At 51.7% G+C, this 22,513-nt stretch overlaps 1 protein-coding gene across 4 annotated transcripts in view; it reads left to right on the plus strand.

The window, feature by feature from the left end:
- The first annotated feature begins 1,229 nt into the window (after positions 1–1,229).
- The window catches only part of LOC125960220 (uncharacterized), a 45,617-nt gene continuing 24,333 nt past the window's right edge, over positions 1,230–22,513 (plus strand). For all 4 annotated transcript variants that reach the window (XM_049693484.1, XM_049693485.1, XM_049693486.1 and 1 more), the window contains exons 1-4: positions 1,230–1,346; positions 13,962–15,387; positions 16,150–16,368; positions 22,394–22,513. The exon at positions 22,394–22,513 is cut by the window's right edge and continues 308 nt beyond it. In XM_049693484.1, the coding sequence (XP_049549441.1) occupies positions 15,237–15,387; positions 16,150–16,368; positions 22,394–22,513 (490 nt within the window). In that variant the 5' untranslated portion in view covers positions 1,230–1,346; positions 13,962–15,236. The remainder of the gene's footprint in view (positions 1,347–13,961; positions 15,388–16,149; positions 16,369–22,393) is intronic.

The following is a 22,513-nucleotide window of genomic DNA, read 5'->3' on the forward strand; positions in this document are numbered from 1 at the left end:
GTGAGATGCTCAAGTAAACCGGGGAGGTGAGAGCAAATGAGTGAGTTTCCCCTTCCTCGTCCCCCTGTTACCCTCGTGCTCAACCTCCTGTAGCAGCCTCCTTATACCCGCCGTGCCTCACTTGATCTCGTTTTGGGGTTTTCGGCGATTCGGCGGCTGGCTATCTCTTTCCGCGCCCAAACCGTTCTCGCTCTCTCTCTCTCTCTCTCTCTCGTTGTCGCGGGATACCTTGGCCGCTGAGAGGAGATGAACCCTTTTGCTTCGCCTGTTCGATCGAATGGACTCTTACCCGTCTTCCGTCACCCTGCCCCGGGCCAACCGCAAGCTCACGCGGTGTCACCGAGGAAGATCACCTCGGACGCCTCAGCGATGCTGAATTCGCGAGGCAAAGTAGACAATGCGCGCGCGAAAGATTTCGGGGCCACTTATGCTTACAACTGCGGTCATTAAGGTACATCGGATTGTCTTGCGTGGATCTCCGGTGTATGCGAACCATAGCTTCCATAGCGGCGCGGCGACGGCAGGCACGCACACATCGTTGGATGCATCGACGACGACGACGACGGCGGAGCGAGGTCAGAAAGGAAGGAACGAGGAGGATGGTAGATGGTGTGTACGCGCAGGTATCGGATGAGCCGCTGCTCGCGTGAGTAATCGATGACCGATGCCCGTCCTCTAGATGATGGTGTGTGCCGCTGCCTCAGCGTTTCTCGCAGCAGCTGCATGACATTGGCGCGCGCGCGACTGCACGCTGGAAACACGGGACGCGGTGCGGCCCGCTTTCTGATAATCAATCGTCGCGATAAACCCGTTCGCAAAGCGGCAGCGGCAGGTAACAATCGCTAAAAATCGGCCATGGACCCGCAGTATTGTCGCCCCGCCAATAGCCAAAGCGCTCCTCTCACCATGGATGAGATGGTTGAGCGGGAGAGGGTTGTGGAGGTGAAAAAAACATCTCACGGAACGACGCAGCCAAGACAGAGAGAGCGAGAGAGAGAGAGCGCGCACCGGAGAGCATTTTTTCATTCCCGCTCCGATGAGCGAGCCGGCAGCTCTCTCTCTCTCTCTCTCTCTCTTCTTTTTTGCCGGTAACCGGAAAGGGATGGCCTACATCGGTCGGTCGGGCAGCGGGATGCGAGAGATCTACGTGCCGCGGCGGCGTCTGCGGGATTCTCGCTCCAAGCGCTGCTCAATGGCCGCGCTCTCAGCATTGAAAATTGAAACGCGTCAGGACGAACATGTTCCAGAGGTGCCGCTGAAAATTTGTCCGAGTACGATTACTGGAGTAGTGTGATCCAAAATACCTGCCTCTCGCTCTTTCGCACGGCGCAACGCAGTGTCCCCGGGTATGATGCGTTTTCGTGCGAGCGTGCGTGCGTGAACGAGTGTAATTTCGTGTAGCATATTGTTTTCGTTGCCATTTGCCGCTGGTGCAGCTAGTACTGTGTCGTAACAGTCGTTTGTTTATAGTGTTCCTTCTGCGTACCGAATCCCCCGATGCGATGCGTACTCGAGGAGGAAGAAAGTAGTGTTACGGCCCGAGGGACGTTCCTCTAACCACATCTTCGACCGCTTGCTATGCTGAATGCGGACGCTGAAAACCGCATTGTCGGCTCGAACTGCTGCTGTGTGCGGTGAAGAAACGGTGGTGCTGCATTCTGGTGGTTTAAATTGTCCTTCCGTTCGGTGCCGTATCCTTAGAAGGCTTAGAAATGGTGTCAGCGATGGAAGAATTTCGATTCGCTAATCGCGTCGCCATCGTTTTTCCGATGAAACCAAGCGCTGACGCTGACAGGCAGGAGGGGCAGGGTGTCGCAGGGCAGGAGGGCGAGTGTGAGTGGCCCGTCGCCCGGCCGCCGCCGCCGTCGTCGTCGTCACTGTCCTGTGTGGCCTGTGGAGTGCGAGCAAGCGAGAGGTGAGGATATCATCATCGAACAGCAGCAGCAGCAGCAGCAGCAGACCGACCGACCAACCAACCGAACGACCGAACGACAAAGAGAAGAAGTGCGCAACGCGGCAGTGTAAACAGACACAAGGGATTGCCGAGGGGGTAGACCGCTTTTTTTTTTATTTCGTTTCTTTTCGTTAATTATCTCAATCGCGAACCGCGTCGCGCTCGTCGGCTCTCGTTGAGTCTCTTAGCCCTCCTCACCACCACCATCACCACCACCGCTCTCCTGCGCCACCAGCGCTCCCCTTTGCAGTCGCTCCCGGTGTGGTCGTGGTTGACGTTATTTTCTTCTTCGTTGACCGCCCGTTTTCTTCTTGTCCGCCTTCACCGCGGTTGGTATTGTTCTGTTTGTCGCCATCGCCGTCACCACCGCCGCCACCGTCGCCACCACCATCGTTCGTCGTGTTCCATCGAAGAAGGCGCGCGCGCACCCGCTCTCTGACGTTGGATAGAAGGGGACGGGACGGAACGGAACGGAACGGGAAGGGATGGGGACTGTGCGTGTGTCGTGTGTGGTGACGGTGGCGGAGGCGAGGTGGTTGTTGGTGGTCCGATGGTTGTTGTCTCTTTGCTGCCGCCGCCGACCGCCGACCGCCGACCGCCGCCATTACTCTCTCGTCTCGTGTTTGTCGTCCACGATGTGTTTTTGTTGTGTTGTGCTGGCGGGGAAACCGCCACCCTCGTCGCGCTGCGCCACACCCTTCGCACTCCCTAGCTTCCGTTATTTTCGCTTCGATTTGATGCGACGACCGCTTGGTCCGCTGCAGCGCTCTACACGCGCGCGCGCGTGTGTGTGTGTGTGTGTGTGTGTTTGTCGCTGTCCGTCCGGTCTCTCGGTGGTGGCGGCGGCGGCGGTGAGGCACGCACGAGATTGGCACACGGTAATGGCACATAAAAGGGTGTGGGGTTGGGGAGAGTTTTCGGCCCTTCCGATGGCGGAAGAAGACGCTGGCGGCTGGCTCTGGCGATGTTTTGCGATGATCCAACCGAGAACGGTAGAGAAGAAACGAGGACACAGAGCGGGAGAGAGAGAGAGAGAGAGAGAGAGGCGGGAGGGAGAGAGTATGCAAAATGTTTGTGTTGCTAGTGTTGATGATGATGGTAGCCGAGGGGGGATGGGTAGGCCGCCATTGGAGGAGTGGGTCTGGCGGGGACGCTGAAAAGTTGCCCCGGAAAAGGGATCACAGCGCGATGCGCGCGTGAGGGCCGCCTCCTTGGCATGGCCGGAGAAGCAAGAAGGAAACCACCAGCATAGCGACGAGAATACGCTTATGTGTAGCCGCCTCGGTCTCGGTCACGTCCGCGCGCCTGCTTGGTTGTGTGCCTGTCTCTTTGCGTGTGTGTATGCGTGTTTGGAAGATTGCGATTGTGTGTCGCGTGTGGAGAGCGACGCGCAAGGAACGACGGCGGCGCTGCTGCTGCTTATGTGCGCCCCGCGACGCTAAAAGGGGGCAAATAAAAATTGGTTTTCATTTTCGCATCTTACGGGACCGACCGTAGGCATGGCACACCGCGGTGGCGCGGGGATGGAATGAAAATTAAGAAGAAAAGAAGGAACGAAGCAAAAAGGTAGCAAAACGGGTCTCGCGGTAAGCAACGGAAGAAAAAGTGCGAAATGGTAGCGGCAGCAGAAGGCTATGCTTTTCTTCTTGGCCTTCATTCTCTGCTCAACATGATTGCTCAACCATCATCGTCCTGGTTGCTGGCTGGCTAGCTGGCTGGCTGGCTGGTTCGTATTTGTGTGAGGGATTGGAAGCGAAAAGACAATTGCGGCTCGGTTGACACATGGAAGCAATGGGCAGCGGCAGGAGGGGAAGGGCAACACAAACGAGACGAGGCACCAAAGGGACTCTCCGTTTCTCCGTTCGCATCTGCTACGCAGTCGAAAGGACCTCCATCCTGACAGTTTCGAACGAGGCAAGCTATGCTTTCGTTTATGCGCTGCACTCTACTATCCAGCGCTAGCGGGGATTGGTGTCTGTGTATGGTTGCAAATGAATTCAGCGTTTTTTTTCTATCAAGTTGGTTTTTATGCGGTCCAGCTCACCATCGCTCACCTGTCATTTGTTTGCTAGAAGAAAAAAAATGGAACACGCGTTGTTTACATTTCACCGCTCGAACGCTTGATTTGATGTTTGCTTCTCCTGGAACACACACACACGCACACGCACACGCACGAAGTACTTTGATTGTGTTCGATAAGGTGTAAAGGTAAACTATGGAAATCGATCGAGCAAGTCGCACAAATTGGAAGGGACATTCTCACTACCGCCTGGCTGGACGGAAGGAACTTGATAGATCACAGGAGCAGTATTCGTCACCACAGCACAACGACGTGGCTGAGGTACGCACGAGCACCACCAAGAGAAGGTTGAAGGGGGGGAGAGTTGAGGTGTGAGACGGCTTCTCATTATAACCGCCCGCACTCAATCACTCGACCCCGGGGGCCATCGGAGAGACCCGGGCACGTAGAGCAAGACGACCACCGTAGAGGGGCAGCGGCAGCGGTGGCGGTGGAGTCGCGTGTGATCCCGATCATCATCACCATTGCCCGCCGAGAGCAGCGAGCGTCGTGTATGTGTGTGCGTGTGTGTGTGGAATGTGTGTGATGGTGCGAGCACACACGGGGTGGTGTACAGCGGAGGTTCTCCCGTGTGGTGTGGAAGGGATGTGGTGTGCGCACCGCGGCGAAACAGCCAGCGGCGCTCTCGCCCGTGAGGAAGGGCGGGGGATGGCACGGTGGCGAACACGTCGATGTGAGAGACAGATCTGACATTTTGGATTCGTTTCGTTTTCTTCTTCTCCGGTTTTCTTTCCTCTTTTCTTATTTGCGGCTTCCATCAACCGTTCTTTGACCGTTCCGTTCCATCCGTCGGTCGGTCGGTCCCTTCCCATCCAACAGCGATTCCACATCGCAGCAGCTCGCTCTTTGCTCTTTCTCTTTCCCCCCTTCACACACTCGCTCGCTCGCTCGGCCGCTCGCACTGGTATGCTCGGCACACACGCTATTTCTCTCCCTCTCCCTCGTTGCCCGTGGTTACCACTACTCGAACTCGGCCTTCCGCTTCCCCTTACTGTCATACCGCCCGGCCCGACCCGACCCGTCCACCAACTCAACATCATCGCCCACTCTTAACGCGCGCGCCTTGCAATCGTTTCCGATTGTCGTCTACCCCTTCGCCTTCGCGCTCCTTCCCTTCTCACTTGGCACTGGCTGCGTTGTGTTGGCTCAGGGAGGCAAACAACACCCCTTGCTCTCTTGCTCTGTGGCTGGCTACCTGCTCATAAGCCGCCACCATTAACAGCAGCAGCAGCAGCAGCAGCAGCAATACCAACATCATTCGTACCCGACATCACCACGGCCATGCTCATGCCCTGCCCTGCCTGCTCCTCTTACCTGCTGGCGGGCAGCTTCTTCGTGTCAGCATCTTTCAACTTCGAGCACACCGGGCAGCAGCAGCAGCCAGCGAAGATCGAACTCTTACCATCATCGGGTGGGTCTTCGTTGTTGAATATGCGGCAATCAGCACAGCACACACACACAGTGCATATCGAAATCGGCGAAACCCATCGGTGATGTCGTCCGATGGTGCCCACCGCTCGCTGCAGATGACACTGACATGTCCGTGTGTATGAGGAGGCCTCCTCTTCCCGTGAGTCAGCAACCATGGTAAGCATAATATCCGCTTGGAGGAATTAAAATAGTTTCAACAGCAAATCAATCGTTCGACTATTGCGCATCCATCTGGCGATAAATTGTGCGCACGGAGAGTGCAGATCAAGTAGGCCGGCTGATTTTCTCTGGGCTGTTCTGGGCAGATGTTCATCGATTGCTATGATAGGAGGATACCGGATCTCGCTTTATCGCCACACCGTTGATAGGTTTTCTGTGCTAGGCTTAGTTGACCCTGCACAGTGTGACATAGGGTGTCCCACAAACTGTCACGCCTTTTCGTGCAAAACATACGAAACAAGCCCTGCCTGACTCCGGCTGGCTAACGAACGTTGATGACGGGTTAAAATTTTTAGGTTAGGGTTTCACGAGGGGTTCCATATGCTTCCGGGGACCCCTTTTGCATTTGATGGTAATATTGCTACCAGCAAAGGGGTGTTTGACGCCCCGGTACCGTACAACGTATCTTACCGGTCGCCGGTGGCAATAAAAAACGACTTCTAGCGCCCGGCCTCGTGCAATATTGTGCGTTTTGCACCATAGATTGACTAATCCATCGAACTATCTATCGAGTTGAGCATTGATATATAGAAGCCTGTGGAATGCCAACAAGATCGACAAATCTCAAAGCGCCAGTCCAATGGTAAGCTGATGGACCATCCAATCGATCGAAGTCACAGCTACCAGTCCTCTTCTACATACATATCCCCCCATCCAGAAAGAGAGAGAGAGGAGTTTTGTCTGCTTCCTTTTGGGCTATCGTTTTTTTTCTTCTGGATCTCTGCTGCTTCCCGCTTTCGATCCTTTTTGGGTTTCATTCTTCTTGTTTTTCGTCATCGCCGTCGTCGTCGTCGTCGTCGCTCCCCGACGTCTTCCCGTTTGGCCAACGTTCGGTGCAGTAAGTCCACGACTAATTTGGTGTGTTTCCCAAATTCCGTCCCGGCAACACCACCAACAACACACCGCTCTGACGTATGACCCTGACGCGCGCACTGGGTCCAGCACCAGCCAGGAACCCAGCGGGGACCGACCAACAAGCGATGGCAGCGCCGAAAAGGACCGGAAAAAATAAGGAACCATTCCACCATCACCACCACCATCATCACCATGCTCTCGGTGCTTCACCGGGAGGACCCCGGGGACCAAGCAAGCAGCAGAGGGGCGCGCGATTGGTGGTGATTGCTACGATATTCATTCCCGGCTCATCTTCTCTCCATTCGCCCGCCCCGGGGTTCTCTGGGCTGCTGGGGCTGGATGCGACATTGTTTTATGAGTCCTTGGTGTGCGAAAGAGAGGGAGAGAGCGAGGAAGGAAAAAGAAAACAAGGAAAGAAGGAGCAGAGAGGGAGAGAATGATTTATTATTCGTGCCAGAAAGTGAGAGAAGATTTCGCTGGAAAATGGTTACCGCCGGCGTAGGTTGCTCGGATAGAAGAGGAAAAAAAAAACAGGCGCCCGCTTCTTCTGTCATCACCAAAAACCGCCTCACGCATATGACAGCAGTGTGGGAATGATCGATTTGCTGTACTCTGATAAGTAGTTTTATCAGGGTATCTTGTCTTTCTGTTAATGAAAATGAATCGAAATCATCTTTGCAACACCGAGCGCCGTTCGTCGTTGTGGTGGTTGGTGTAGCTTCGAGCTGTTTATCGACTCGGGGAATCGCGTTGTACAACGGTGTTGGCGCGCAATGCACGATGCCGCTGCTGGCACAGATCCAACATGTATTCTAACCAGCAGCAGCAGAGCACTTCTCCTTGCCGAGATTAGCGAGCGAAGGACACACACACACACACATAGTGCCTCTTTCCGTCTGTCGCCTGCTCTACTAGCAGCATCATCTAGACGGGCGGGGAGGGATTTGCAGTCCTGTCCGTGGCGGTGGCGCAGTGTGCTGGCCTGGGAAAATGTAATCATACCCCCCGCGCCCGTGCCTTCTTTCCCAACCATCCGCTTTTCTATCGATTCATTGCGGGGTGCGCGCTGTGCGAGGGTTTTTCCAGAAGAAGTCACGCATTTCCATTTCCCAATATAACGCGCGCGCACACCCAACCCCCCTAACCGTCGCCCCAAATTGCCGTAGTACGAACGACCGAACGAACGAACGACCAACCAATGAAACGACCGTCCGATGACGATGGCTGTGTCGTGTTGGTTGGTGCTCGCTCCCCCTCAATCGCGCTCCCGCTGCTCGCCCTCGAGAATCACTCACTTCTGTGCCATGATGGTACCAGACCTTGCCTCGATCCGCCAGAACTTTACGTTTCGATTTTGATTTGTGTGTCCCGGGCCCCAGTCCCGGCCATCGCACAAACCGCTGCTGCTGCTCCCAGCTACACCTACACCGGGAGGATAATTGCAAACTCACTCATCAGACACCAGCACCACCACCGCCGTCGTCGTCCCATCGCATTGCGCAGCGCAAGGCAGAGGTTGGGTTGTGGGGTGTTGGTCCCACCGTTCTCCCACCCTAGCAAGCAAGCACGGGAGGGTTTTTCTGCACGAAGCACCATCAACAGCACCAGCAGCACAAGCAGCAGCAGCAGAGGCAACCAACGAAGGAAGAGCGTTGTTGCTCTGCTGCCTGGTGTTCGGGTCTCTCTGCGCTCCGCTTTGTTCCTTTTTGGCACTTGTGGAGAAGGGAATGGTGGTGGCTGCGACGTGCCTGGGCGACAGCAGCAGCAGCAGCAGCAGCAGAGAGGGTCAAATCCAGCCGCTCGCGCCCGTTTTCTCGTGTGTTTGTGGCTGTGTGTGTATGCGCGCGCGCGTGGTTCTGCCGCCACCGCCGTCACTGCTGCTGCTGGTGATTGCTGCCGCTGCTGCTGTGTATAGAAGGAAGGGGGCCATCGTGATAGGAGGAGAGTAGAACACGCGGGGCGGCCATCGAGCTCGGAAGTGCGTGAGAGCGAGAAAGAGAAAGAGAGAGCGAGCGAGAGCGAGGCAGCAGGTTAGCATCAGCAAATCGATCCGGTACACCAGATATATAGCCAGCCCAGGCCCAAGCCACCGTGTGCCGCGCCCGCGTCACCCCGGACACCGACGACCGCGCGATCCGCGCGCTCTGTGTTCTGCGTTCGCTTCCTTTCACGCTCAACCGCGCACCACACAACCACCGGCCCTCCTTTCCCTCCTCTGACCACTCCACGCAATGCTTCTCGTTTCTCGCTCTCATCATCATCATCGAAGCGCGTTTGTCGGTCCCGCTGGTGTGTGGTAGCGGCGGTGGCGGTGGCGGTGGCGGTGGCGACGGTGATGGCGGCCTTTCTCGATGGATGATGACTCTTCGCCCGTCTGACCGACCATCCGTCCGTCCGTCCGTCCGTCCGCTTGTTCGTCCATTCGGCCGGTCGTTGCTTCTCGTTTAGGAAGACGCAACAGCAGGGCGAGCCAGCAGCAGCAGCAGCAGCAGCAGCAGAGGGCGCCTGCGAGTGAGTGAGCGGGTGGTGTGTGAAGGTGGAATGGGCGGTGTATGTGTGTGTGTGTGCGCGCGAGTGTTGTGTGCTTGTGGTGTGGCTGCTGCTGCTGGTCGGTCGGTTGGTCGGTTGGATCGTCGTCTCACCGCGACTGTACGCGCGAGGAATCGAGAGACCTTCCTCTTCTTCTTCTCCTCCTGCTCCTCCTCGCTGTTGTGGGTTCCATCGCTCTCCTGTGCGCTTGCCCCTTGCCCCATGGATCTGGATTGGTGGCGGTGCTGCTGCTGCTGCTGTCTCCCTATCGTTCGTGTCCACCGTCGTCCACGCTATCTCTCCAGCCCGTCCTCTCCGTCGCGCGTAGAGGATTGGTTTTGAATTTTTCGCCTTTAGCAGCGCGCCAGTGGCGGCTGGCGGTGTGCAGAGTCCCCAGGTCGCCGGCTGCTGATGCTGCTGCTGCTGGTCCATCGATGGCATAATCATTTTTTGTTCGTCCCCGCCACCATGATGCCGGACGGGGAGAGTTCTTCTTCTCCTGCGAGACTGGAACAATTTTCGATCATCATCAGCCGCGCAGAGAGCTATCGTAGTAGCTGCTGCTGGTTTGCGCTGATGCACGGTTACTGCATCTGGTAGGTTTGACCAGCTAGAAAGGGAGAGAGAAAGAGAAACCGAAAGATAACTAGAGCCGCAAGAGGAGGAAGCGGTGCTCCAAGAGCAGAGAAGTGTCACCAGAACTTTTGGGGCTGTGGCCTCATTGCAAATAACTGCGATGCACAGTGCACAGAGAACGGCGACGACGAGAAGGGCCGAGCACTTTATCCATTTCGTCTATTTTTGGCTGCGAGCGGGACACGAGTGCGCTTTTATAGTGCTGAGTTCACTTCTGCAGCCTGGAGCTGTCAAAGTGGATGCAAACGCGTACGGGATCGAAGCAAACGTTGTCTCGTCTCGTCTCGCCCGGTGATGCTGCTGCTGCTGCTGCCGGTCTTCGCCGTGTGTGCATTCCGTCGTACTCCAAGTGATGTGTCTGTCGCCGCGTAACCACACCCCGTCCCTTTTGCACAAATACCTTTTGCAGGATACGGGAGTTTTGCATAAAGACGACAGCCGCCGCCCCATCCCTTCACCAAAGGGACGCCGGAGAAAAGCACAGAAGAGAGGAAGTGGTGGTGGATATGAACGCGAACTCGCTGGTCTCCACTGACCACAGCCGCGCCCTCCCTTGGTTTGGGCTTCCACAACCCGTCCCGTCACCATGGTATTCGTTTGGCCTGGATTCGTGGGTGGTAGGTGGTCATGTGAGCCCAGCACCAGAGAGATAGAGAGAGAGAGAGGAAGAGAAAGAGTGCACCAGAAGAGTGCCGTGCGGGGGGCCGGCAACGAAGAGAACGAAAGGTGCGCCATCGCCATAATTACTTCACCCTTCTCTCTGCTCGCAAACACACCGTTCCATCTCCCGGGCTAACTCACGGACAGGTCGACCGAGAGGGTGGGGCGGATAGGACGCGCTTTATCGCCTACCCTCCCCTTCCCCGCTGGTATACCTCTCCAGCTCTCCCACTACGAGTCGTTGGGTCCGCGCAGTCATCATCGGCATCGTTTTGTTGTTGTTGTTGTTGGTGTTGCGTGCGTGGGGAATGGAATTGAATGATGACGACGACGACGATGGCGACGATGGCGACGGTCTCGAACCGCGCCGGTCCGGGTGAAAATATGTCGCTCTCACCCGCACTCTTTCCTGCTCAGGCCTCAGGCCGTACATTACCACCTCAGCACCGATCGCACGCGCGCCCGTGTGTGTGTGTGTGCGCAATGCCATTAAAATGTGAAAAGCACTCGCTGCCGCCGCCACCGCGTACTGCTGGATGGGTTGCATAAGCTTCGAGGTAATGCCGCGCGAGTGTAAGTCTCCTTTCCTAGGGAAAAGTTGTCTTGTTTTGAAGCATATATAAGGTAGCATGGAAAGACGTGTGTGGCTCCAAGAACTTGGTAGCAAATCGAAATTTATGTTGATTCCATTACACATGACAAGAGACCAGCCCGATCCGCGTTACGAATCCACCGTTGATCCAGTTGATCTCGTATCACGCCGGGGAATTGGCGCTAGTAGCAACCATAGAGCATAGCAAGCCGTGTTCGCCTGTCCGTGCGAAATGTGTGACATATGCTAGAGACAAACTAAGCAGCGCGTTTCGTGCGTTCGATTATAGATACGATGCCCAGCGAAGGGAGAGGGAGAGAAAGAGAATGCGAACGATACCGGCGGTGGTGGTACGTGCCGGGAATGGTAAACGGTTTTAAGTGGGCTCTTCCTATGGCCTCACCTATCGTTCCGCTGCTAAATATCCGATGCCCTCCGCTAAAAACACTCACAAAGTGCACGCACACGCACGGAAAGGCTGATGTGGGCTGGCTTTTCTATATTTTCTTTTCTTTCCGGAACCCATCCTCCCGTCTGTCCGTCCGTCCTGCCCCCTGCCCTATTGCGGTTCTGCTCTTTCACGCGGCCCTCTTTCACGAAAACACGATTTGCGCGGCGACGATTTGCATTCCCCGCATTTGATGGTATTGCTGTCGCTATTGCCGTTGGGGGAAGATTTCCATCCAATTCCGTGCATCGTTCCCCTCATCAGGCGCCATCTTTGTGCAGAGGTGGCGACGGCGGCTGGCGGCTGGCGGGACAAGGTGTGTACGGCTGCGGAATGGATGGCAGGCAGCGGCACCCCATAAGCGTTGCGGCCGCTGCTGCCCCTCTGTAGCTTCTCTTCCATTAGCCTGCTGCCGCCATCTGCTCACCATCGGTGCGGCCTCCATCTCATTCTCGGGTCCCTCTCCTGCTTCATCGCACACGGACCGACCGACCGACCGACCGCCGTCCGCCGCTTGCCTCTCGTCATTACTGCTGCGTGCTCGTGCGGGACCTCCTTTCGATTCACCACTTTCCCACCAGAGACTTCTCGAACCCCTTCTCGGGGGTTGTGTTTCTGCAGCAGCTAGAATGCAGTTTTCGACAGTTCACACTCTGGACAGGGAGAGGTTTTGTTGGGTGCCTTGGATAGACTATTTTTTTCCTCGTATGGTGACATTACGTTACTTGATCAAACAAAACAATAAACTCTTTTTTTACGAGGGGGTTTACGTGCGCGAGCATGTTACAAACGCAGGCGCCGATCCGTTGGCTTTCATCTTCTTCTCTGGCGATGATGTGTGTGCTCTCCGCCCCGCTATTTGTCGCCATGTTTATGAGTCGCGGAGCCTACTGCTGCTGTTGCTGCTGGTGATGATGGTGATGATGGTGATGGTGGTGTGTGGCGTCGTCCAGACAACGCAACCGCTCGCCTACGATGTTGGCACCTTTAATTTGCGTAATCGTTCGCACTCTTTCACACTCACGCTTCCTCCGGCCGATGCAATAAGAAGGCCCGGGGGGCCCCCTCACGGTGGGAACTGTGGTGTGGTCGTGGCGAGGTGCTTAGCCTTTGGCCCCTCTCGCCGTTCTCGCACATTTTCTTTTACCGTGCCGCATGCTCGCTCGCTCGCTCGCCCGTTGTCGTCATATAACCTCTTCTCGAGAGCAGAAGCAGAAGCTCCACTGATCAACGCCACTGATCGCTGTGCGTCATGCCCCCGAACAACCATCATCATCGCCACCACTACCACCACTAGTTAGCGGTTTCCGCCCCCGGGGAACGAAACGTGAACAGAAGAGCGTGGTATGGCGGGCGGCGCCGCGGAGCAAATCGAAGGTGGTCGACGACCATCTTGTTGCTTTATGTTCCCAAAACAGCAGCCGCGGGTGTCCAGGCCAAGCGCGTGGCGATGGCCGCTCGATTGGCAGAATTGAGGTGAAGCACTCGAGAGCAGTGATGCTTTGAATACAGGTTGTTACTGAAGTTTCTGGCTAATGGGTTCTTGTGAATGCGCTATAAACAAAAACACACGCACAAAATTCACGGTCAGGAACGCGTTATGGTTAAGCTGCGAGGTTACATGTGCCATCGGAGGTTCTTCCTTTGCTGAGATTGCATCTCTATCTCCGGTTCTCACGATCCGCCATTTCTCTGTGCTCTGTGGGCCGATGATCCATCCTGCTGGGCGATTCCATTTTCCACTTCATTTCGTACTATCTCGCGATTGCTGCAGATTGGCATCATCCCTTGTGCCTGCTGCTTCACATACAGCCTCCCCAAGGCAATGCTGCGGCCACGGAACACCAGAATTAATAGCTTCGTTTTTTTTGTCTTCCTCTCGTTACAGCCACAGCCTCCAGCTCGTGCACATCTTGGTGATGCTGATGATGAAGATGACGATGACGTTGGTGCACTGTGATCCGACTGCAAACCAACCGCAACAGTGCATCTCGAAGAAACGGTTCATTATAGAACGTGTGAAAAGCGTTGAGCTTGGAGTTGCCCTGGTCTGGTGGCAATTACTATAGTCGCTACCAACAACGCCTGGCATGACAAAGAACGGTCGCGAAACATCGTCACACAAACACCCTCGATTGATTTCGATAGACAGAGGAGATCACACATGCGGATAGATTTAATATGATGGCCACATAATGTTACGGAGTGTGCTGATACGGGATGTGTGTGTATACGATTGTTGCAGAATTGCGCCCAGCAGGACCCTCGAGAGAGATGTTATCGTGGCCATTGTGTACAGATAGACTTCTTTTAGGTTTTTAGTTTTATGAACTTACATTGTAATCTATTGAAATGTAGGCACAGTGGATGTGATGTGGAACTATAGATTCAAGAATTGAATGCGTGATCGTGTTATTTGAAAACTGACTTTGAACAGACGCAATGGCGTCTTCAGTAACCATAGTGACCATTAGAACACGAAAGTTTATCTGGAATAGTTGAGTGGATTTGTTTTTAATCGCATATTTTGATCTCTTGTTTCGTGTTAACTAGGTAGGCATAGGATCATAATTGTACAACGCATCTAGTGTTAAACCCAGCTCCTACCGAGCACGCAGTGTCTAGTGTGTAAGTGAAGGAAATCATCGTAATACATAGCCAGTGTGTGAATGTGTGCAAAAATAGTGTGTTTTCCGAGTGGTGTGTTGTGCTATCTGCTCGAGATCGCGAGAACGCCGGCAGTGACAACATCGAAACGAAATGAGGGTGAAAATTAAGCGGCTAGCGACCACCATCGTCGTACACTGCTGTGCTTAGTGCGCTGTGTTGCAAATAGTGTGTGTGCGCGTGTGGGTCGTTTTGTTGAAAGTGTAAAACCGCGCGCATGGTAATGTGGTGATACGGTGGATATGCTTTTACGTTAAAGAAGGCAGCTTCACCCCCCGATGCAGAAGAAATAGTTGCATCCCCCCCTGCCCCCTCCCGTCTCATACTCGTTGGTAAAGCGTTAGTTCATTAACCACCGCGACATAACGCATCACCCTAGGGTGTTAGTTAGCTAGTGTGTAGCAGCGCGCATCGTGTACGTCGTGCCACGGAGCAAAAGTGTAAAATAGTTATAAATATTGCTTAATCTCGCGCGACGAAGCAAAGGAGTGCCCCTCATCCCTCCAACCCTTTCCTTGATCAGTGCAAAGATGCGCGAGTGTGTGTGAGTCGCCGGAGTGGAAAGATAATAATTGCCAAAATCGTCAGCAGCAGCAGCAGCCGCTGCAGCAGCATCCCATCCAATCATCGGCGAACATGACGACCGCTTCGCTGTGTCGTGCATCTCGCTGGCGACGTCGATCTCGCCAGTGAGAGAGAGAGAAAGAGGAAGAGGCCAAGCGATTCGCGAGGGCGAGTGCGCGCGCGGCTTTAGTGTAAAAAGTGTAAAAGTGTTCAATAGCCGTTTCGGTGGCTCAAACGATTTTCGATCTAGTTACCTCGGCACAAGTCGATTAGTTTTATCCGTAAGTGAGTGTGTGTGTGTGTGTCTGTACGTGTGTTCAACAGTAGAGAGTGAGTAGTGAGTGAATCAGAAAACGGAGTGGCCACACGGACGACACGATCATCCCTGGTGGCATTATTGCGGTACGGTGCTGTGGTCCAGAATTCTCAACGAAAGGGTTGTCAACGAGAGGTTGCCGCTACGTGATCGCGCTAATCGACCTCGCTTGGTAAAGCCCCGTCGAAGAACTACCATCTTCAGCACCACCGCGTCGGCCGCCCAGAGCGTGCGTCCATCTCTTCGCCGTCGCCTGTCACAGGAACAGCCGTCAAAATTGGCAGAATGGATAAGGACAGCGATAAGAAGGGCGGTGGGGAGAAGAAAGGTGGTGGAGGCGGGAGCGGTGGCGCAGGGCAGTCGGGGGGAACCGGTTTGGGAGGCGCAGCCGGTGTCAACGATCCGGCCGCCCTACTAGATGCCGCCTCACTTTTCGGTAAGTACCACCACAATCGTACGATGGGACGGTAACGCCGTTTCTACACACAGCTTTACTTTGCTTTGGCCAGCACATGTTTCCTAACGAATAAAAAATGTACATACATAAAACATATCAGTGTATGCTCTTGTCAAGCAATATGAAACACGCTCTTAACAATCCAAGCAACACGAGACACGGTGTATCCCAATCCTTCATAATGGATGCCGATTTTGTAGATTTGCAAACAAAATTATACTTTAACTAAACAAAACCTAAATTATTTCCGCAAAATAACTCTAAAAATAATCTGTTCGACAAAACACACAATGCCGTACTGCCCTTTTTGCTAGATTTCTATTTGATTCCATTGATAACGGATAGTATGAGCCAAAGTGCCGTCTGCTGGCAGTGTGATTCGAGTTGAAAACTGATTTAATTGATAAAGTATATCGCGATTTCAGTTTGCTTTAATTCTGAACAGTTCTGGATATTGTTAATAACTTTACTGGCAGAAAAGTTGAAAGGTGGTTTGAAAAAAAAAGAAGCGGAAATAAGTCTCATGAGATCGTTGACCCCGCCACACGGCGTGAAGCTAATGACGATGGTCCACATTTGCATATTTTGATGTGTATCGTGTGTGTGTTTGTACCCCGCCACACCGTAGGATGGGAGAAGACCAACGGCACCACCGCCGCACATTACCTCTTCACGGGCCAGTTAACCTTTCTCTTTACCGATTACACCAACCTCTCTCTGCTTCCTTTTTTCCTTCCACAGCATACTGGGGCCGTGATCCGTCAGCCATGGCAGCGGCGGCCGCCTCCAATCCCCTGTTCGGTTCGCAGTTCGCCATGCCCGGTGGCCTCGGCGGCCTGATGCCGAACGCTGGGTCCAGCTCCGGGGGCGCTAACGATCGTTTCTCGATGTCGCATCAGCACCAGAACACGATGGCCGTGGCCGCCTCACAGGCTGCCTCGTTAGCCGGTTTGCACAACAGTAAGTACTGTACCGCTCATCTGCTGCTCTCTTTCCTGTTCATATTGATGTCGTCGGAATTCGTTTCGTTTCCTAAACTATCAGCGATCAGTTACCCTGAGGGTATTTTCATCAGCAAAAAAACACAAAAAAAAGATCTGCAATGCTATCGTTCCCCCTTTTTCGTCGGTTAACAAATGTTAAATGATAAGGCAAATCGTTCACAATTCAGCGTGATTCCGTTCTAATCTCTTCAAAATCAAGTCAATTGGGTTTATCAATTTCACTTGTCGATGCCGAAATTGGGTGGAAAATGTGGTGCCCCCTGCGCTACCGAGCTACATTCCACTTTCGTTATCAATTGCAAATTCTGCAAACCAGCATATGCCCCTTAAAACGTGCGTTTGCGCGTGTGTGTGTTGAAATCCCGATATCGATGTTGTGTGATTGGTGTGCAAACAGTCGGGCAGCTATATGTAGCTGTTGGTGCGCTTTCGAGCATAATATTGGCCTTCCATTAGGCCAGTAGTATGTTAAAGCTTTGCGAGTCTGTGCGCGCCACTGCTCTTCAATGGCTTCAAATGCACTTGAATGGTGGAGCACTTCCCACAGTGGAAGCACCTCCCTACCTGGAGTAAGTCACTTTAAAGGTGCACTACGGCGAATGGACCGCGATTTAAATTGCGATTTATGTGCGCTAGTGACTAGGTTATACTGCAACAGAAGCAGATTAACTAGTTTAAATAACAGCGAGAACTCACGCTAAGCTTGAGAATTACAAATAAACGCTAGGATTTGTATGATAACTAGTACGTTTAAAGAGCAGTTAAATAAAGTCGAAACTACTCTGCAACGAGCCGTAGCCTTTCCGCTTGCTTCTTCAAGTATTGATTAACTAACTATTCTGCTGCTTAATAATGGAATTTTAATATGCAGTGCAACAGTTACGATTAGTATAGCGTCATCATCATCATCGTCATCATCATTATCGTGATTTGAATGAATCAACTGGATGAATGGTATTCGGATCAAATCTTTTCGAATGATGACGCCGATGTTATGAATAACATACGATGATGATGATACCCCTTTGTTGGCCATGCTTCCTACCGCGCAGAAGAATGCGCTGGTCTATTCGGGCTTTTTGCGATGTGTGATGGGGCAATAAAAGTATTAGTAGTAGTAATACCAATCGCAATAATCATAAAGCGCGTTTGCCGAAATGATCGACCGTAAACATTTTATAGGCAGTTTCGGGGTGAAAACTGGGACGCTGTTTATTGATTTCGTTGCAACTGTTGCGCTCACCTAGAGAAAAACCGAAAACCCCCGTGGTTTCCACAAACTTCTCTCGTATGATAGACTCGCAAAAGATGCAGTTCAGAATATTGGTTTTGGTTTCGTTTCTTTTTGATAATGCCTAGACCAGAAACCTATTGTAAGTGCACATCAGGAATTTTGTAGGTTATTAGGCAGATTAGAAGATGGTTTTGTATTATGCCAAGAGCCGGAATGCATTTTAATCTGATACGATTATGCCTCTCATCGCTTTTTTAACGCATATTTGCCTTCTGGATTCCAGTATCAACTGGTTTGGTTGGCGAAAGCGCGAAGCGAATAGAAAACAGGTTCGCTCTAATCGCTCGCAAATCATAACAACACCTCTGCACCCTTCCCCTTTTAACAATTGATAACAGATTAAACGATTACCATATAATCCAAAACGCGAGGAAGCGCGAGCCGGCGACGCAATCGGAGGCGTCCAGGCGTTTGTATAAATAAAGTCACCCTCCGACCGGCATCACCACCCACTACGGAACCCACACGCCTAGTTCCGGGTACTTTTGATTGTATGCGTGTGTGTGTGTGTGTGTGTGTGTTTTCGTGAATGTATGTGCATCAGCATATGCGGTTGCATTATGGTATGGCGCGACCGAAAGCGAAAGTGAACACTTCTGTGAATGATATCGAAGCGGAAATGGCTAGAAAATGCACACACACACACACACACCTCGCTAGAGATCTTTGTGGGACGCTGATTCGTCAGCCTTTAAGAAGAAACATTATTTGTGTTTGGCTGCATGTTGTGTTGCAGATAAGTGTATCCTCTTTGGAGCATAATCCAAAGGCGCAATAGTAACAAAAATATTCAACATTTTTGTATTCAAAACTTTTGCACCGTGGGTGGGTGGGTATTAGGGAATGCTTTTCTGTCAGTTACTTTAAGTTTCGAGAATTACAGATCCACACCACAGAACTGATGGCCCAGGACCATCAGCTGCTGACGGCGGGGAACCGAACCATGGGGTTAGAGAAACCGAGAGAAGCAAGATAGAAAGAGAGAAAGAGCGAGAGAATGATTCCAAGTTCAAGGTCATGGCTGGCTGGCTGGCTTGTAGATTGGGCCTTGAGTCTGGGGTCCAGCACACTATTGTGTATGTGTGCCAGCCAGTGGGGGGGTGTGCTGCTGTAGCCGCTGTGTTTAGCTTATGCCTATTTGCCTTTTTCTCCGAATCGTGCACACACCAATAAGAGAGAGAGAGAGGGACGCCGGACGAGTGATGATATGATAGGGGGTTTATGCGTTTTTCTTCCTCTTTTTTCTTTTTTTCTTTTTCGACGGCAAAACAACATTAAAGTCCTTATCATTCCTCTTTTTTCGTTTTTCCGCCCTCATTCCGCGTTTGTTTGTAGTTATTGTTGGTTTTCTTCACGTTAACTGCTTCTTTTGTACTCTTTCTTCTTTTTTTAATGCTAGTCGAGGCTCTTATTGATGGTTACGGTTTTATTGATGATTTAATTTAATCGGTTTGTTATCGTTAAGCAATCCAATACTAGAAAGCGTTAGAATGATGAGGCTGTACTGGTTCTGGTTTTGAAGAAATAGGTCATTTGGCATTCGATCCCCGAAGCCTCTCATACCTGGTCCTAATGTACCGGATCCTCATACGTCCTGTGTTTTTAATTAAATTTGCGTCGCTCGCTACCACCAGCGAGATGTGCACGTGTGCGTGTCTGTGTGTGCGCGCCGTTGGGTGTTTGGTTTGCCAAAATAAAATGTCGGCCGCCCCGGGAAGAGGCAGCAGCCTGAGCACTGTCCTGCCGGTCTGCAATGCCCAGCACCGCATCTCATCCCCCGGCATTATTTGTGTGTGTGTTTGTGTCCTTTCACTTCGATCGTCCTATCCGGAGAAGAAGGACCATCCATTTTCTCCGCAAGAGAACCGAGACCGCTCTATGTGTAGTGTGTGTTGGGCTCTGGTGTTGAGGCTCTGAATCCCCCCCGTCCATTAAAAGGGAGGGGATGGCGGCACGGGCGAACGGTTGCGACGGGGAAGGCGCGACGCGACCGCAGTTTGTTCGACGACGAATCGAATTCTCGAGCGTCGCGCACGCCGCCGCCGCCAGATCAACCGTACCGCAGCGTTCAGGGGAAGTTGAACGAACAAAGAACACCCCCTCTCGACATTCGCGCCCGTCCCACCATCGGTGGGGCTAAAGGACCACCACCGCCACACACAGCACCACCCAGCGTGAAGGCTCCTGGGGGGCGGGAGTTGTGTGTTTTTTTTTATTATTATTCCGTTCTGCTGGTTCTGACCTGCCGGTGTGCACCACCATCACCACCACCACCACCGCCATCATGTCATCGGCCGAACGAGTCGCGTTTTTATTGTTTCCTTGTCCCACCGCCATCATCCGCGTCTCAAGCAGCAGCAGCTGGCGGATGATGCGCGACTCGTACTCACACATTCGCAAGAATGATCGAGAATACACACAGCCTCGGTTGTTTGTGTAGGGTGCGGGAATGAGGTGAAGACGCGCCGCTTGTGTCTGGTCAGGTTTTATGTTGCCTCTCCTTGTGTGCGTATAAGCACATCGGTTGCGATGGTGCGATGTCACCAACACAACCGTGTCCTATGCTGTGTTGTATATGTCCTGGATGAAAAAAAAAATGCGGACCGGCGCGTAAGGACACAGGACCGGAACCCCCCAAGCCAAGCGCGTGCGAGAATTCCTGGAAGTCGGTCTGCATGCGGGGGGCACTAGTCGGCGCCGGAAACATATTATGTATCTCTCAGTAGTGCAGATATGCTTTTAGGAAAGGAAACGCGGAGAGCGGAGAGGGGGTTGGTTTGCTATTTTTTTCTTTTTTGCCGGTTCCATCTTTTCTCACCAAGACGCATTCGCATTCCCACTCTCTCTCTCTCTCTCTCTCTGCGCTCATCTTATGCTCTCTCTCTCTCTTGTGCATCGTCAAGAACACACACACACACCATCATGTTTTGATGTCACGCACACATAGCAAGCGTCGTCTTTTGGGAGTGTGTGCGTGTGTTCAAAACCGCTCTGCCGTCTCTTTCTTTCACGTGTTCATTGAGAATTTGCGCCACCCCTCCCCTCCCCTCCTCTGATGATGATGAATCCGTTTATGTTTTCTACGGTTTTTTCGGTGGCCGTTACGGCGATATTTTGTCGGGTGGATTGATTGTTTGAGCGTTTCTTTCTAATTAGATTCATTATTCAATCACGTGCCCTGGATGGTGTGGCGCCTTATATGTTGTGTGGGGGAAATGTGGATAAGGGGGGGAGGGGAGGGGGGTCAGGTAGGTGAGGTTGGTGGAGGATTTAGATAAAAGGCGTTCGGGCCGAGGGAGTGTCGATAATCTAATTGTATAAATAAAACAAACATTCGTTGGGAAGTACAATGTTGTTTATTGTTTACGCTTATTCTACTAAGAGATGGCTTCTGCGAGAAGCGCGTGTGCGATTATACCGATACATTCCCAATACAATGACAGTTCCAATTGTGTTTGATTTCATTTCACATGCAAATACGGTCTTTATTTACAGTTAAATCATTACTAATTATGATTTAAACCATTATGCGACAAGTTGTAATAGCTGTGGGTGATAGCCCAACACAACATCAATGATTATTAGAAGCGGCAATGCACGTGTCATTTAGAAAGCACCAATAGTCATTTAGAAACAATAGAAATCATCGAATTGATGGACGGGAAATGGTTGCTCTTTAAAATGAGTCAAACTCTCGCCGAATTTTGTACTTAAAGTGAAGCCACGCTAAAACAAGCCGGTTCTGGTAAAACTTTCGTAGAAAATGGTTTTAGTCGAACGAGAAGGAGTTTAGTTGGAGCTAATTCAAATATTTACCTAAAATATTGTACACGATGTCCAGAAACCGATGGTGGAAATTTTCAAAATGAAATTGATTTATTATTTTTCAGATTTACGATCGTTGAAACCAATAAACCGTTCACTGTGATCTTTCTATGCAAATTTCGAACTTCGGGCAATGCTTTTTGGCTAAGTTATTTTCATCCGGGTTTTTCCGGAGGATGAAAGAAATTGATTAGTTATGATGGATAGCGGCCTTGGCGTCATTTTGACCAACATTTTGTTGTAAAATGTGTTTTTGTCTTTTGTCTGGAGCCTTGGCAAGCCGGCGCGAAGCTTCTTCTTTAAAATACGGCCAAAGATTCGGCCAAAAACGTTAAAATAACACGAAACGCATTATGAAGGTCTTTTGAATCCGCATTCAACAACAAACATAACATTCTATAAAAAATTTTCTATAAAAAACAACATTAAAAACATTCTATTAAAAAAAACACGATGTTGTATATTTAGATTTACACGAACGCTGGAAGTGAAACAGAGTTTTAAAATTTATGTCAAGATAAGAATTGGATGAGAGTTTATCTATTCGTAAATTTTTTAAAACAACTCGTATTTTCAATGCAGAATTCATATCAGGGATATTTGATCATGTTTTGGTTTTAAGATCGCCAAATTTAATCCTCTCTTTGCACTGTTTGCACGATGTTAAACCTAAACCAACACCGATTGTCCAATTTGTCATAGTTCAAATCGGCAAACAATCAATTTAGGAGCAAGACGCTGATTATTGTTTGGTGTTTTTTACATTATTTTCTGAATTTCGTTAACTGCTTGCATTTTTCATTTACTAACTGTTTTCTCTTTCTCTCTCTTTTCCTATTTGTTTCCCTTTCTCAAAACGCAGGTTGGTGGTCGATGGCACAGCTGGCGGCCCAGGACTACTTCGCGCGCCTGCAGGCGTCCGGGATGTCGCAGCTTCCGTTCTCGCACGATCTGGCCGGTGCTTTTCCGGCGGGTCTAGGCG

This window comes from Anopheles darlingi, chromosome 2 (assembly GCF_943734745.1).
Source record: "Anopheles darlingi chromosome 2, idAnoDarlMG_H_01, whole genome shotgun sequence".
Lineage (NCBI taxonomy): Eukaryota > Metazoa > Arthropoda > Insecta > Diptera > Culicidae > Anopheles > Anopheles darlingi.